Below are 17,994 nucleotides of genomic sequence, written 5' to 3'. Positions count from 1 at the left end.
TAAAGGGTAGAAGAACAAGGGGCATAGAAATAAGGCAATAAAAAAAAAACATAAATAGAATATATATTCAAAAGAAACCAAATCACAAGGGCAATCAATCAATAAGAATGTTTATAAAAGACGCCAGTTTTACAGCATTCTTATTATTACACAATTTCAAAGATTTATAAAAGAGATTTAACTCATTCCTCCAATGTGTTATGTTAGGGCGTAATTTGAAAAAACGGCATTTATGTATGAAAAATTTACTTATCAGGATGATGTTGTTAATGCCAAAGTCATTGATATCATTGTGAAAAATTCCAAATTTTATATAATTAATCCCCTGGGGTCAATGTGTTAGCATGAGAAACTTGATGCTGTCGGGAGATAAGCACCCGTCTCCCGAGTGCTTCGCGTAAATTATTAGATGTTGATGACAATCTTTCCCGTCACAGAAAACCATCACAGGTTTGGCAATGCTATTAAAGTATTATTTAGTTTTGTTTGTTGATCACGAAGTACAAAGTAGATGAGGAAAACTAGGATTCCGTGTACTCAGTGCGCCACCATGTTTGTTTACATTGCGTGAATGGTCCGCTGTAATTTCTGGAATGGATTTATTGCGTTCTGTAAAAAAGGAGGAGTGGCGTTTGTCGCATTTTGGGAAAAAAGGGAGAAAAGATGACAGAATAACACGGCGGATATTGGATTTTGCGTAAAATTAATTATTTACTTTTAAATACTGACCTGATATAATACAGATTTTGGCAGTAACTCATTTTTTTCAAAAATGGTGTTTATCGCGTTTTTGAACCAAACTCTTCAAATATTCCCTTCATATATTTAGTTCAGTTCCTTCGTCAGTCCTCATTTATGACAATGTATATGTTGATGTGTGTTGTTCTGGTTAAGGTTATTCCTACTCTGAGGATGAAAGTAACAAATTACATTTACTCACGTTACTGTAATTAAGTAGTTTTTTTGTGTACTTTTACTTTTTTGAGTAGTTTTTAAAATCTGTATTTTTACGTTACTGAGTAAATTTTTTTTTAAAAAGCAAGGTGATAAAGACGCGCAACGGATGATTGATGGGCGGGGGAACGCGAAAAAAGAACCATGGAGACGGACGAGACAGTCGTGTGCTAATTCAGACCCGCCTCAGTTCAAATCTTATGAAAGAAACCCTGGTAATATTTAAGCGACCACTTTCCACTGACGCAAAGCGAGTGTTTCATTCCTATGAAAGGTAGGATTCATGCTCTCGAGTACAAAATTGCCGACCGGGTTTTTACCGCTTATTTGCATGACGCGTTTTTAATACCATGCGCATTATCCTCTAGCAGCTTCGCGTCAAGTCAAACACAACTTCAGAACGTCCTCGAGAATGTGCAAGTCATGAGAGAGAGAGGCTCTGTGGTGTGTGTGGTCCGCCTTCTGCTTTTCTGTCCCACAAGAGTCTTTCTGTCCCACAAGAGTCTCCTGAACCTCCTGTCATGACAGAGAGAGACCTGAACCTGGATCCTCTGCACTTTTGGTTTTAGCTGAAAGCCTCTCAGTCCTGCCCAGGATGGCCGACCCCGAGCTCTTTGAATTCTCTGCCTGGCCCAAGATGGCCATCCCCAAGCTCCTGGAACTCTTTGTCTGGTCCAAAAGGACCATCCCCGAGCTCCCTGGGGTTTTTGCCACAACTAACCTGGCTCAGAGGGCCCTTTTCTGCTCTCTCCCTCTGCCTAGGTTCCTGTTGCCGCTGGCACCACCATGGGTTTCTACATCGCTCTGGTCTCTGGTTCTGCCCGCGGCTCCGCCCTGGCCTCCTGCTCTTCCGGCTCTGCCCTGGCCTCCTGCTCTTCTGGCTCCGCCCTGGCCTCCCGCACTGCCGGCTCCGCCCTGGCCTCCCGCTCTTCCGGCCCTGCCCTGGCCTCCCGCACTGCCGGCTCCGCCCTGGCTTCCCGCTCTTCCGGCTACGCCCTGGCCTCCCGCTCTGCCGGCTCCGCCCTGGCCTCCCGCTCTCCCGGCTCCGCCTTGGCCTCTCGCTCTGCCGGCTTCACCCTGGCCTCCCGCTCTGCCGGCTCCCCCAGATCCACCTCCGTTCCTCCACTCAGCTGAACTCTGGTCTTAGGGAGTGTCTGGAAGCCACTCCTCGAGGGGGACAACCGTGATCTGTGTATGTCTTTGTATTTTGTGCTGATTGTTCTCACCTCGACTCACTTACCAATCATCATCTCATCAGCACTTTCAAAGCTGTTATCCATTTGATCCAGCCTACTTAATGCAGTTTCTCTTCTCTCCTGGTTGCTAGATCATTGTCTTTTGTTTGTCATGCCTGTTCCCTGTTTCATGCCTTATTTTGGATTTATGGTTATGTTTGTTTTAATAAATGTTATACTTTTGTGAACTCTGTGTTTGCGTCCTGACTCCAATAACCAGTCGTAACAAGGTGGTATGTGCTAGAAATGGGTAAACCACTATCAGTGAGTCTGCTTATGCAGGTGGTTACCCTAGGTGGAGCTAGGGATTGAACCACCAACCTTCTGGTTTGTAGACAACCTACATGAATCACTGAGCCACTGCCGCAAAATATAATATTTTGTTAATCAATCCAGTTTCTCTTAGAAACCAGAATAGAGCACTATAGATTCTTGTTCCTTTCTGAACATTGCATAATATATTTACAGCTGACAAACTACATTGCTAACACCGTGACCTGCTGAAGTAGATTCTGTGTATGTATGCTGGCAACTACGTCATTGCTGTTACTAACAAAAGTTACGTATCCAGTAATTTCACTTTTTCGGTTGTCATCAGTAACGAGTTACACTGCCACAATGTAGGTTTGATCATCAGATAACTAGCTGGGTAAGCTAGCTGGGTGATTTTGAATTGGGATTTCTATTGTTCATGTGTAGTACACTTCGTCCCCTTGGAATTATAAGGTTCTATCTGCGTTCTGAGTAGTTTTGAGATATTGAGCTTCAAAGTTTTTGGATTACATATAGGAAAACTTACATGGGGAAGAAGTTTCTTTCAAACATGAAAATAACAGGGACCCTAAATGCATTCTAAATATACAATATCAAAATCCTCTCAAATTTCTAAATGTGGATTTTTGGAATGGGTCAAATGCAGATAGAACCTTCTAATTCTAAAAAAACACTTTTCGCTTAGAATTATAAGGTTCTATCTGCCAAAACATTATTTAAACATTAAATATAAAATTAATGTTGTAACAATTTTTTAACATGTGTTAGAAAGTAACATTTTAATCCTTTCTATGACATTTAATATTTTTATTTTTAGCACTTTTATCTCTTAAAGTCTGATTTTACATTGCTCCTTTACAACATTGCTTCTTCCCTCTTCTGCCTCAGTTTCTCTCCCATCCTCCTGTATATGTCGGGTTCATTACAAAATAGACAATTTTGTTTTAGCATGTTATACCATTCCCTACTGAAACATCCACCTTAGACCAGCATAAGCTGGTGAGCTGGTTTGAGCTGGTCTTAAACTTGGTTTTAGCAGGTCTCCCAGCTTGGTTTTAGCAGGTATTGCTGGTGTAGTAAGCTGGTCTAGCTGTGTTTTGGTCACTTTTTAAGCTGGTCTAGCTGGACTTAGCTACTGCCACCTTAAACCAGCTAAAACCAGCTACCAGCTTATGCTGGTCTTTGCTGGATTTTTCAGTAGGATTGAGCAGCTACAGGCTACAATCATTCTGAAATCATTTTAATACTGAGGTAACTGCTTTAACAATCTTTCACATGTTTACATTTTGACATAACAATCATAACTTACTGTAAACACACTTTTTTTTGGGTAGGATAGGTTAGTTCGTTTTTTCTGTATTTTTTATCTTAGTGCTTGCCTCTTAATTTCAGGAACTAAGAAGCTAGCACTGCTGGCTAGTGTGGTGTCTAACTATGAAAACAATCTCCTCAGCAAGACCTAAAAAAAGACTGCCCCTACTGAAAAATCCAGCAAAGACCAGCATAAGATGGTAGCTGGTTTAAGGTGGCAGTAGCTGGTGTAAGCTGGTCCAACCAGCCTGGCAAAGCTGGTCAAGCTGGTGGGTCAGCTGGTCTTCCAGCATGACCAGATAAGTCCAGCTAGACCAACTTAAAAAGTGACCAAAACACAGCTAGACCAGCTTAAAAAATGACCAAAACACAGCTAGACCAGCTTAAAAAGTGACCAAAACACAGGTAGACCAGCTTAAAAAGTGACCAAAACACAGCTAGACTAGCTTAAAAAATGACCAAAACACAGCTAGACCAGCTTAAAAAGTGACCAAAACACAGCTAGACCAGTTTAAAAAGTGACCAAAACACAGCTAGACCAGCTTAAAAAGTGACCAAAACACAGCTAGACCAGCTTAAAAAGTGACCAAAACACAGCTAGACCAGCTTAAAAATGACCAAAACACAGCTAGACCAGCTTAAAAAGTGCCCAAAACACAGCTAGACAAGCTTAAAAAGTGACCAAAACACAGCTAGACCAATTTAAAAAGTGACCAAAACACAGCTAGTCCAGTTTAAAAAGTGACCAAAACACAGCTAGACCAGCTTGCTATACCAGCAATACCAGCAAAAACCAAGCTGGGAGACCAGCTAAAACCATCTCACTAGTTTAAGCTGGATTTTACAGTAGGGTGAACTCGCCTAAAATTTGGGCTGTCGATCTTAAGGTTTCTTCAAAACTTTGGGTTGCGTGCCATAATCCTCACAGATATTGTGTGTCTGTGATTTTTCCTGTCGTCAAGGACAAAGCCGGCAACACCACATATAGGGACAGGGATTAGACTAGTCCTAGACAAAAATAAATGTAAGAGCTGTCCAAACTGAAAACAACTTGCACTGACATATCTTAAAATACATCAGTGCCGTTTGTTTAGCCTCAAAATGCACACAAGTAATACTTTTAGTAAGGCATGTTTGTTAAATATTTTCTAATGAAACTAAGTTCTAGTTCTGGCTTAAGATAATCCCTGTCTGAGAAACCACCCCATAAAGTTGATCCTGATTGGTCCTCTTCTGTCCATTTGAAGTGCTGATTAGCTCACGCAGATAGAACCTTATAGACCCAACTTAGAGTTCAATTTTGTAGATAGAACCTTTTTGTTTTTTTAATAAAACGTCCCAAAATGTACAAAACTTAAAATAAAACATCACATAATGTAAATAAGTTGTCACAGAGTAAGAATATGTGAATAACTCAATTTTGACAAAAATGTTAGATAGAACCTTATAATTCCAAGGGGACGACTTAATAATGCTGCACTAGGCTTGTTAAATACTAATACATAATAAATCAAAATGAAAGAAAATATTTTTAGTTTGAAAGCAGAATTAGATTCATGCAGTATTTTTTTAAAACATTGCAATTTCTAAAATAATCTTCATTGCTTCAAAAACCAGTGTTCTAATAGCGTGTTTTACAATATAACCAAGGTACTTCAACAAAAATCACATCAAAATCACATAACATGGTCACTGGACTACTTCTATTTTCTATTTATACTATATTTCAAGGACCAATATTCGATCACATCGCTGCTACTACCACTGCTATGTAGATGATACACATTTTTTTAACCAAATGATCCCAGTGTAGAGGCTTGCATTGCAACCTTGGTTGATGAATACTCATCTCCTATGGTGCTTCAGAACTTCAACATCCAATGACCATAACCCAACCAGAACAGCCTGAAACCATGTTGTGGTCTTTGACAACCAGCTGCAGATTTGCATCATACAATATCAGAAAAAAATCAGGTCTTAACTAACTAAGCACAACTCCTTGTCCAGGCCCGGACTTTTGCAATGCTCTTCTATCTGATCTTCCTGCACAGGCAATCAAACCACTCTAAATCATTTAAAATGCAGCAGCTTGATTGGTTTTCCAAGATCCCGAATAACAGCATGTCAGATCTCTCTTCATTTTTCTCTACAATATCTTTGCCCATCCACACCACATCCAGAACGCTGTAGTCAGCAAACAAAGGGCTCATTCACCTTTACTATTCCTTACTGGTTGAATTATCTTCCAAGCTCAGCCTCATACCTCACAATATGAAAAATTGTATCTTTTCTAAAAAGTTTCTTTGGATAAAAGTGTCTGCTAAATGCAAATGTAAATGTGATAAACATACTGGCTAATGCTGAACATAGGTATTCTGAAATTATTTTTGGATATATTGTGCATTGATACAGTAATGTGTGCAAAGTCATGCAGTAGTCATGAAAAGAGATGTGTTTAAAATTCCTTTGTTAAGAAACCTTTATCGAATTTCTATACCTTAGCCTTTCTGGTCTTGCGTCCAGACCCTGAGAGCTCTATGAGAGCAACTATGTGAGTTCAAATCCAGAGTTCAAGCAACCCATCATTGAAAAATAAATTACAATGAATAAATATGCTATTATATACTAACCATGCTGCATGAGAACCTTGAGCTCTGAGGAATCAGAAGGTCCACTGACCACCCTTAAATTGACTGACTGAGACCTCAGATGTATAAATCGATGAAATAAGATCTCACCCTGAAGATCACAGAAGAAATATTTTATATTAATTCTAGTTATATTGGGATTAATCTCGCTCTCTTTAAAATAATCTCTCTTTAATTTATTCTGTTTTACATGCAGATATAATCTTCTGGATGAAAGGAATTAAAAATGTGAATATTGTCAGAAAATAAGTTTATATATTTAATTGCAGTAAATGTTACCTGCTTGGCTTGAGGAAGTTGAAAAGCATTCTTGGTGGAGTTGAGATCCCAAAATGGTGATACAATCTCAACCAGTCGATGTGCTTTGTCTAAAAGGTCATGAAGACCAGTGGTCAGTGGAATGGTGCCTTTATACGGAATGGTAACATCTTCTGGAATATTCTCCACAAGCACAAATCTGTAATTGCAATAGAGATCGGTAAGACATGTGACCAACTGGCTAGCAACATCATCAGAACGCAAAGAATTATGGGTATGTTTGGCCCCTTTACATGGGCTGGCATAGCAGACTAGTGTTCTGACATGAAAATAATGAAAAATATGTGTGAAAAACAGAATATAATACTACAAAATGCAGCGGGCTAAAGAAAACATTGTCAGACCATAACGCCTTAAACAAAATCCTAATGCAAAGACGAGATTGAACAGTGGAAACATAAAAACACACTCCGTCATCTTTTTATACAGGATATCATTCAAACTGCAAAGTGTTTACTTATATTTGTGTACACTTGCAATAAAACACAACATTGTGCTTTTGTCAGACTTTAAACTTGTCAAACTGTAACCTACAACTGTCACCCAACCAAAATCTCTTTCTCTCAAATGTGTTTTAATGGTAGTATTATTTTATACAGAATTTTTTTATAATTAAGATGAGAATAAAGTTAGTGTTAAAGGAATAGTCTACTCATTTTCAATATTAAAATATGTTATTACCTTAACTAAGAATTGTTGATACATTCCTCTATCATCTGTGTGCGTGCACGTAAGCGCTGGAGCGCGCTGCGACGCTTCGATAGCATTTAGCTTAGCCCCATTCATTTAATGCTACCATTTAGAGATAAAGTTAGAAGTGACCAAACACATCCACGTTTTTCCTATTTAAGACGAGTAGTTATACGAGCAAGTTTGATGGTACAAAATAAAATGTAGCGCTTTTCTAAGCGGATTTAAAAGAGGAACTATATTTTATGGCGTAATAGCACTTTTGGGAGTACTTCGACTTGCCTGAAAAGTCCGCTCCCCTTCTCACTCTCATAATGGGAGAGGGAGGGTGTTACTGCACCGAGTCGAAGTACTCCCAAAAGTGCTATTACGTCTTAAATAGGAAAAACGTTGATGTGTTTGGTCACTTCTAACTTTATCTCTAAATGGTACCACTGAAACATGGCTTGTACTATTATTTTTCCACGCTAGAAAAACGATAAAAGGATATTCCGTTCTAAAGCTTTATGCCACAACTATCATGAGAACGACTATTGCCGTTTATAACACAGCAGGTAGATTGCATTTTGAACACTGCATTCTTCCCTCCATGCAAAGAAGTCTGGCGCCTGTATGTTTGTGCCACGGATTCCCAAAATGCTTTGCGGTCACCACTGGGAATATGTCATGATGACGACACATCAGCAATGTGTGGAAAATTAATATTTCTGAACACTGTTGATGATGATCATTGTAAAGTTTCATGTCAACACACCAAAGCGTTGTTGGATATAACCTGAGATTATTTTTTCTATCATTTTTTAAAAAATGTAGTGTTTCATTTATAAAAAAACTTTTGTTAATGGAAAAGTCATAGCTTTGAACGACTCTAAAAGAATGATTCAGTAAAAAACATTCTGAAACTGTCACCAATTTTATTTGAAAATAATTTGTTTACTGTAGCCATGAAGGGTTTTACTCTCTCTTATTGTACATTACTGTCTCCAATAGCAAACAGCAATAAATACAATTAGTCAACTTTTAATTTCTTCCCTTCTGCAATCAAATTAATTGAGTCATATTTAATGGGTAGAACTCAATACGTTTTTGTGAACAACCATCGGTTATTAGCTTCTAATCTATTCACAGGGGTACCACAAGGATTGATACTTGGCCCGCTTTTGTTTAGTCTATATATCAATGATCTGCTATCAGTTTGCCATGATATCAATACACTAATGTATGCAGACAACACTGTAAATTATGTGTATGCCAAGACAGAACATCTGGCTGCTGCCAAATTAACCATAGCTATGGATCAGGGGGCGTATTACAGAAACTTTCTATCTTAGGTCATAACTTAAGATAAGATGTGTTAAATTAAGATTTTTCACAAATTCATATTACAGAAGCAAATCTTAAGTTGATTTAGGATTCTCATCTTATCTCACCAAATCTTATCTCATCTCTAGTTAAGAAATCCTAAATCGCTCAATCGTGTTCGTTTCGTTTCCTAGCAACCAACCGGGCGAGCTGCTTAAAAACAAAATGGATAATCAAAATCGTCGAGCTTTTAATTTCACTACGGTGGAAATAAACATTTTGATTGATTCGGTAGAGAAGTCAAAGCCTATACTGTTTGGCAAGTTTTCACAGTCGCTCACTCAAGAAGACAAAAATAGGGAGTGGGCAAAAGTTGCCGAAAATGTATCTGCTGTGTTTGGCATGAACCGTACTGCCGAGTCAGTGAAGAAAAAATTTACCACCCTTGCAAGTGAAACAAAAAAGAAGGCTGCGTTACAGGCACGAGAGATGAAGAAAACGGGAGGGGGAACAAGTGATGCTCCATCGCTTAAACCCTCAGAATCAAGAATGTTAGGTGTCATTGACAAAGTACACTATGAAGGTAAGTCATAACATACCGTGTGTTTTGTAACATTTAAATTTATGATAGTGTTACTGATAGTTACTAGTGCTACTTTGAAACTGAACGGAGTCATAATTTGATTATCGACACAGGCATCCCTGGTGGTTATGAGATAGGACTGGAGATGGCGCTGGAACAACATGAACTGACGACAATACATATGTCAGATCTGATGGAGGGGACATCAGCAAAGCCTTGTCAATTGCCATTTCAATGTACGTTGTTATGAGTTTATTGTAAACTTGTAATACTATAAGAAATGCATTATGTTAACCTTAACTAGATTCAGAGCAGTGATGTTCGTTCTCAGTTGTAAGTTGCTTTTGATAAAAGTGTCTGCCAAATGACTAAGTGTAATGTAATCTGTAGTTATTTATGTTTTACAGCAAAAAGTTACATCTTCAAGTCATGCTGCACAGTTACTTGAGATAAAAAGGGAGAAACTTGAGCAGTTTAGGGACAGACTGACCATTGAGAAGGAGAGATTATAGAAAGAGAGAGACTGGAGCTGGAAAGGTCACAGCTGTGCAAAAGGTGCAGACAGGAACTGTAAAGCTAGTTCATTTTTTATGAAATAACATTGATTAGTGCATTGCAATTTCTGTTTAAATAATAAAATACGTAATTCAGGTGATTTAATGTAATTTATTATTTTTGGAATTCTACAGTGTAATATTTTTGTACATTGCATATCTGTTTAAAGGGACACCATGAAACTTTTTGGCCACTAGGGGGTGCTAGACACGTATTTTTCACTTCTAGCGCCCCTAGAGCCCACAAGCGCCGCAGCACTGTCGCAAAGGAAAGGAACTGGCCAACCTTAAAACTAAACTAAAAACTAAACATTTAAAATGCTAAACGATCAACATTTTGAGACAACAGGGAGAAACGCAGTCATGTTACAACTTTCTGATGAGGAACTCGTCGTGGCAGAAGCCATTTCTCAATCTGAAGGTTGCAGCCTCCGGATGTCGTAATTCTAAGCTGTATACGTCATCAAGACTGTGTTATTTCACAATATTAACAATTACAAAGTTGACTATTATACTTAGTTAATCGTAAATTGTTGCAGTATGCTTATGACTTGCGAATGTTATGCTCAGTTTACCTTAATAAACCAGGCTTGATGACGTGTGCAGCCTGCATATTTGACCTCCGGAGGCTGCAGCCTTCCAATTCAGAAACGACCAGACGTATTTCCTTGCCTTTTTCCAAACAAATATTGTTGCATCCTCTCTCTCTCCCTCGCCACCAGAATTTTCCGCAATGGCGCTCATTATTCCTCTTTTTTGTGTGAAAATCGCTCCAAATCCAAGTAAACCGATGCGTTTAGGTCTGCCGCTTTGTAATACGTCCCGCGAGTGACAGCGGAACGCAGCAAATGAGGAAGAGAGAAGAGAGAAACGCTCGGATCTGATTGGTGAATGAATAGGGTTTGGTTTTACACTGTGAGCAAGTTTGAGTGCTATAGCAACATGGATTGTAATGTAAAATATCATAGACACAGTAAAAGAAAGGTAAATACGTGAACACAGCATCTGAATACAGGGAACTATATGCAATATAATCGCCGTAATTTATAAAGAACATCGCATTTATGTATGAATCAACAGTTTATGTAAAAAATTGCCTTAAAGGGGAATCGAACCCGGGTCGCCCGTGTCATAGGTCCGTGACACTAAAGGCTGTGCCACAGAGTCACGTGGTGGAGACTGCTCTCTGCACTCCTTAAGTAGCCTCCAGCAAAATTCACGTTAAAAACAAATTGTGTGGAGGAAGTGACGTATGCCGTAAAGCAGTCGAATTTTGTAGTTTTTTTTGGTGCTCTGGTTACTACCACAAACCCTAAGTTTTAAAATACGAGTAAAAGTGATACAGACCTCGTCAGGCTATGGTAGACATGTCATTCAACCTATTTAAAGTCGATGTACTATCACAAGGGTCTTGAAAATTTATTATGAAGGTTGAAAAATTACATGGTGTCACTTTAAATAATAAAATATGTAATTCAAGTGATTTAATGTAACTTATTATTTTTGGAAGTCTACACTGTAATATTTGTTAACCTAATAAAATGCATATATTAAAAAAGTGATGTTGTTTTTTATTTTGGGCATTCTACAGTTGTTTTTACTGTGCAAAAAATCTTTGAATAAGCTGATTCCTCATGTGGAGCCCAGGGTTAGGTCCTTGTGGTGGAAGTATTGCTTCATCCTCCTCTACTACATCCACTTCTGGGTCAGGAAGGTTTGCCATTCTGCACATGTTGTGCAAGACAGCTGTAGCTTTGATGAAAAGAGCAACCTTCTCTGGGGAATATTGGAGGTAGCCTCCACTAGTGTCATGGCATCTCCATCTAAAAAAAACTTGTTTTTCACTAAAGCGATTTAGTTTTCTGTTTACATTAAATTGTCTCTATATAAATATTTAGAAATACCTGCTCTTCCAAACTCCAAAGAGACGCTCCTGCCTGGACCTACATTTTTTATGTGCCTGGTTGTATCTGTAAGCAGAATAAAATATAATAGGCAATATAGCTAATAAAAATATTACTGCTTGTATTGTATAGTATGTATAAGAGGTTTATTAATTTTAGGTCTGCATCTGTCTTACCGCATTTCTGCTGGTGTTTCCCCATTGAGCACAGGAGTCATTAGGAATGGTTTTAAAGGATATCCTGAATCTCCTAGAAGCCAACCATTTTGTACACTTTCCTCCAGATATGCACTAATGTCTCTGGAATAATAATGTTTTTTATGTGTGTTGAGAAAAACAGTTAACAGAAAGGTGATAATAATGGTATGTTGTCTTGATTACAAACCAAAATGTTCAATGATATTTTTAAATAGTAATAATAAAAATAGTTGTATTCGTATTTATTAATGTAAATAAATCTGTAAAGTAATGCTAACCTACCTTGTATTAAAAATGAAGGAATCATGTGTTGACCCAGGCCACCTTTCTACTAAATGTCTTATGATCATATTGTGATCCCCTATGGCCTGAGAGCATGATACCCTTTTCGGCAGACATATGCTGCCTCATTTTCGCCACTAGGGGCCTTCATTGGAAAGAGTGACCCATCTATGAGTCCTATAACCCCTGGCAGTCTGCTCGCTCGGAAAAACTCGGTCTTGATAGTGGAAAGCTCCTCTCCCCTTGGAAACCTAATGTAGGTAGGTGCTAAAGCGCCTTTGCCACTTCCGTTAGATTTTTAGACAAACCAGGCTGTGACATTTTTGAAATAGAAGCTACTTCACTTTGGAAATCGCCTTTTGCAAAAAAACGCAAAGCATTAGTCACTTGCACTATTACAGGTAACGCGCCATGATGCTTTGTTGGTCTCTGTAACATTGGTTGCAATTCCTGCGTTAACTGTAGTATCATGTGTCGAGGCAGCCTGTAATTACTAATAAGTGTTTTGTCATCAAAATGAAATACATCCTCAGGGTCTTTCTGCCATTAAAATTCGCCGTTCTTCATGTTCAACTATTAATAATTGTAGCGCCATTATTAGACCGAGATATAATTCGTCTTTTCCGTTAGTTTGAAGTTAGGACACCTGTCGGGGTCTCCTAAAGTTAAAGCTCACGTAACACACGCTGTTTCTGCATTTCTGATATTAATCTGGAGTACCTATGGAGTAGTATGACATCCTTTATATCTCTGAAGAGTCTTTAGTTTAATCAAATTTATAAAAGAAAGATTAGCTTTACCGAATCTTTCCGATAACGTACGAAAAAATGAAGAAGGAGTTATAAAACGGGAGGAGCGAGTACGAGTCATACAACACTATACAACACTGTTGTAACTTATGATTCACTACATGTTTGTGTCATTTATAATACACGCGCCTATTTCCAACATAAGACAGAAGTCTTACTTACCACGTGTAACTCATCATGACCCGGTTCTGAAAATCCACCGCATCAAACACACACGCAAAACTCCGCTGCTAATCCGGATAATAAACTATATCCATTGTTTCCATAAGGCTGGATGTCTTCTCCTTACATCCAAAAACACACTTCTTGTTGTGCCATTGTTGACTTTTGAAATTAAACAAAGCTGAGTGGCGTGATAAGCTGTTAGCAGCTCTAGCTTCTCCCGCTGACTGACGGCTGGGCGGGGTTTTCCGGGGGAAGTTTTCCTGCTGAAGCCCATATAAAGAAGTGATGCGTAGCGAAAACCCCTGAACCGTCAGTTAGAACCGTAATCGAAAAAAACTAGCCAAAACTTGTACGAACCCTGGCGAAGTGCATTCGGCACACAAATACTCTGAAACACGCCCAACTGCATTTTTGACACTTTGCCTACGATTAGCATGAGGAAACAACTCTATAACTGTGTTAATAAGTCAGAATGCTTGAAATACCATTAAACCCCTCCTTTAAGACAGCATTTAGGATATTTTGTCAAGTTAGGATGCTTCTTTAATAACACTTTCCTATCTGCAGTTAAGATAAGATAATGCATTTAGGAACGTCAGTCTGTAATTGCTTTTCTCTTAAATGAGGTCCTAACGGAAATTACCATGCCAAACAGTTAAGATAAGATTTTAAAGTTAGGATTTTTCTGTAATACGCCCCCAGTTCATCACAGGTATTTGCAAGGATACCATAACAATTCTCTGCAGAACGCTCTGTGCGGGCTAATGGTCGGTGTTCTTTTACAGTAAGATGATTTTGTGAAGTAACATAAGTTAACGTGTTTAGTAACTGTTTTTGGGCATAAAAGTCAAGCTGCAGACATTGCTTAGAGCAAATAACATAAACAGAATTCACAAGAGAGTGGTGATAGTTTAGTGGTTAAGGATGTGGACTGTTTAAGACTGTGCATTTTCACACTCAACACTTAAATCACTGCACCATTAGTGGCTCCAGAGGGACACTATCTTTGTCTTTTATTGAAAGTGGCCTTTGATGAGAAGTGTCAAGCAGTCTTTTCTACTAGTGCTAAATCATGTTGATCTAATCATGGGTAGTCAGAGCACAAGCACTTATAAGGTCATTTTACCTAAACCCTGCCAAGTATTTAGTTACCGGTACACACTTAACAACTTTAGATCAATACACTTTCCAAATACTGCTATTGCCAACCTTATGATTTAGCATTTAAGATTTAAGTGCTTTAAGTACCAATGAAAAAGTTATGTGCCTCTATAGTGTTAACACCTTTATATCATCGTAGATAAGATGACTGTAGCCAGCCAAGTGGAGGGGGCTTCTTTTTTTTAAAAAGTCAACCTTTTTGAAGTTCTCCTCTCATTTTTTATTTTAATAATTATTATTATTACAAATATGTTGCATACAAGAATTACAGAAGTGGTGCTTTTTAAAGCAATAAACCCCAAGAAGCAGTGGGTTACCAGTGCATTTTATAACGGCTAAGGGGTGTTGTTAGGCACGACGCGAAGCGGAGTGCCTAAAACCCCCTTAGCCGTTATAAAATGCACTGGTAACCCACTGCTTCGCGGGGCTTATTGCGTTTATAAAACAGTTGCTTCAAATTATGTATAGCAGGATTTCATATAATAAAACACAGCAAATAAGTTGTAATTATATTAGTACAGATATTAGTCTTCCGCCAAACAAAGTAGTTCCTCAGACTCAAGTGTGTCTGCAACAGAGCGGTTCCCAAGCAAAACAGACGGAGCAAAGACACAATGAAAATATGATTCATTAAGACTGTGGTGTTTATTTTCATAAATTAACATTCATCTTATTTATACGTTAACATTTATACCGTGCAACTGTTGACGTGTGGATCAAATATGCTTGGAAGCATGCTTAACACTTTCCCTGCCAGCGTTTTTTAAAAGAGTTGCCACCCAGCTTTAGTTAAACATTAATGCCTTCCAGAAAAATGTTGTTCTTTAGATATATAAACATACAATATATCAAATGAAAGAACAGACCCTCTGCTTTCAAACAACAAAATAAAAACGTTTCACCCTACCTTCAATTGTTCTTTTATCCTCTCAAATTTTGAGCAAAATGTTGGGATAATTCCATTTCTGTGAATGACTTTTGTTAGAGATCCGATTCAGATCGCTGATCAAAAAATACACTTGAGTTTGAAAGTGTTGAGTGAAAGCATCAGTGTTTATGTTGTGTAAGATCGCCACCCAGTGGATAATATATGGTACAACTACTCCTCACGGAAGCATTAATGATTAATCAACAAGAAAACTAAACAATATTTATTGACACTTATCTGGATATCGCCATTAATTGTTCAATTGTTGAGGATTATAATTAATACAATATAATATAATTAGCCCACCCAATAAATCAAAATTGACAACAAAATCCGACATTTTGACAGTTATTTTCTACAGTACACAACAACAGTGGCGCAGTGATACAAGCTATGTAATACGGTTTGAGCCGTGGGTTTACCGGTGAGTTTTATCACAGCTGAGAACGCGTTTCAACCAATCAGAATGAAGAACTAGAACTGGCCGTTTTATAAAACAAGATTTGGGCTTCAGTATAGTGTGAGTTAGATCATTTTTATTTTGGTGGAATCAATTATTGCATGGCTCATGTGTTTTATTTAACACTTAACATTTGCTTAAGACATAACAGACAATGTTTACGAGGATAAACCCTGCAATTGAGAGAATTTTGTGTAAGTATGTCCGTTTGAGTGCAAGGAAACGTGAACTCAATATTTGCTCCTTGTCTGAATCAAAGATGCAGCGTTCGGTACGCACGCTTGGGACTTGGGAACACCCGAAAATTTTCAAACAGCGCGTTAGTAGTATATTGAAATTTCTTTAGAATTGTCTTTGCTTGAATAATTAATAATTTAATTATTTAATTAATTTAATTAATAATTAATTTGGCAAGTCCTCAAAACATGTGCAAATGATACATCTTTATGACAGTCACACACAAGTGACAGTTCTGTCAAATGACCCGAGCATCGTTCACGCTACTCTTGGGCCATCCTTATTGTCGAGCCCTGTATTGGCCGTCCTAATTTATAAGGACACTTAAAAAAAACTAACTTCAAATCTGAACCTTTGGCATTGGGGGGGTGTTGTTTGAACCACCCATACCCCCACGGGGATGGATCAGGGTGTGTTTATTACACCCCAGCCAAAACCAGTGACATAATAAGGGAAATTATAATAATATTTTGTCGCTTTGAATTTGAGTTCAGCAACATCTTCCAGCATTTGTCAATACTTGGTTTCAACAAACATGAAGGAAACATCATATTTTTAATTTAATGTCCACATTATCAATACTCACACATGCTCCATCTGGTTTACGACTGTCCAGCCTATTTGTAGACATGAGTTGCGATCATAGGTCAACACATTCAAACATTGAGCTTGTTGTTGTATGAAAACAATCTTCTCAGTCTGTTTACTTACTATGTGGGTTACAATGATTTTTCCCCACCTGAGGTTGTGTTAGACTTTTTCATTGTCTATATTTTTATATATTGATGGACAGAGTCATAAAAAAATCTGCCATTATCAATAATCACCATAATTTCATAATTTCATGATAATAAGACATTTAGGCAGTTTCCCGGACAGAGTATAGATTAATCCAGGACTAGACCTTAGTTATATTACGATGTTTTTACAAACATGCCTTACAAAAAATAATACTGGTGTGCATCTTGGGACAAAACAATGACACTGATATATGTTATGATATGTTAGTGCAAGTTGTTTTTAAAATAACACAGCTCAAATATGCATTTTTGAGTCTGGGACTAGGATAAACCTTGTCCAGAATGAGTTACAATATTTGGTTTTATGGTTTACTCCGTGGTTATAGGTAACACATGGTGTGAAGTTTATTGAAAGTAAACAAAATGAGTTAAATTGTATTATTATTAGTAAAGAGGACCATATATATCCTGTGTATTAACATGATTAATTTTAACTAACTTTTTTTAATTTAAATAAATATTAGTTAATATAGGCCTAGTTCTTCATGAGGTACACAGCATTCAGTAATACAGTAAATAATGACTATTAAGTAAGTAACAAGTAACTAACTGTTGCTTACCCCAAAGAGAAGTATGTTATTGCTACTGATTAGTTAATTACTCCTCCTTATTAGTTATCAGTTGTGACTTTTATGCTAATGTAGCACTAACAATGGATTAGTTCTTGTGTGGGTTATGCTTACTGGCATTTTTTGCTGCAGTTGTCTTCAGTGATACCGTCCTCTTCATCCCCCCACACATCTACAGCAGAGAATATTAATGCTATGAGGACAGCACAGCAACCCACCAGAGCAAAGATCACAATGCATTTCTGCTGAGACTGCAAGAAATCACAGAAAGAAAGCGAAACACTCAATCAGATAACATATTTGTTGAACAACATTTATCCAACTAAGACTCATAAAGTCTCTAATGGATAAAAACTGTTACACATGCATAAAAACAAACATTTTGATTCAAGAGAATTAAAGCAGAGCAGCAAATGTATTGACCCCAAATACTATTTACGATCTAATGCTACTTTTCCCTTAAAAAAAGAAAACCAACAGTGCAGGCTAATGCAAAGTAAAACACTGGTGAACATAAATACCATTTAGTGTAAGACCTGGTGCTGTTTTCCTTAACGGAGCTCTGTTATCTTGGGAGTGTTACGTCAACCTAAGTTGCCGTAACAGATTAGGTA

General features: G+C 37.8%; 1 protein-coding gene and 1 long non-coding RNA gene across 2 annotated transcripts in view; both read right to left on the bottom strand.

Moving 5' to 3' along the window:
* Positions 1 to 17,994, bottom strand: part of LOC129416391 (inactive phospholipase D5) — a 65,702-nt gene that overhangs the window by 29,746 nt on the left and 17,962 nt on the right. The window contains exons 2-4 of the mRNA XM_055170697.2: positions 17,495 to 17,631; positions 6,701 to 6,878; positions 6,404 to 6,512 (exon numbers count right to left, since the gene is read on the bottom strand). Coding sequence (XP_055026672.2) covers positions 6,404 to 6,512; positions 6,701 to 6,878; positions 17,495 to 17,631 — 424 coding nt within the window. The remainder of the gene's footprint in view (positions 1 to 6,403; positions 6,513 to 6,700; positions 6,879 to 17,494; positions 17,632 to 17,994) is intronic.
* LOC141368766 (uncharacterized) lies at positions 11,066 to 12,494 on the bottom strand. Its single transcript, XR_012372012.1, has 3 exons — positions 11,949 to 12,494; positions 11,773 to 11,838; positions 11,066 to 11,691 (listed from the first exon to the last, which is right to left on the bottom strand). It is a non-coding gene; the product is annotated as an uncharacterized lncRNA (long non-coding RNA).

This window comes from Misgurnus anguillicaudatus, chromosome 11 (assembly GCF_027580225.2).
Source record: "Misgurnus anguillicaudatus chromosome 11, ASM2758022v2, whole genome shotgun sequence".
In the NCBI taxonomy this organism is placed as follows: Eukaryota; Metazoa; Chordata; class Actinopteri; order Cypriniformes; family Cobitidae; genus Misgurnus; species Misgurnus anguillicaudatus.
This window is presented reverse-complemented; position numbering and strand designations above follow the sequence as displayed.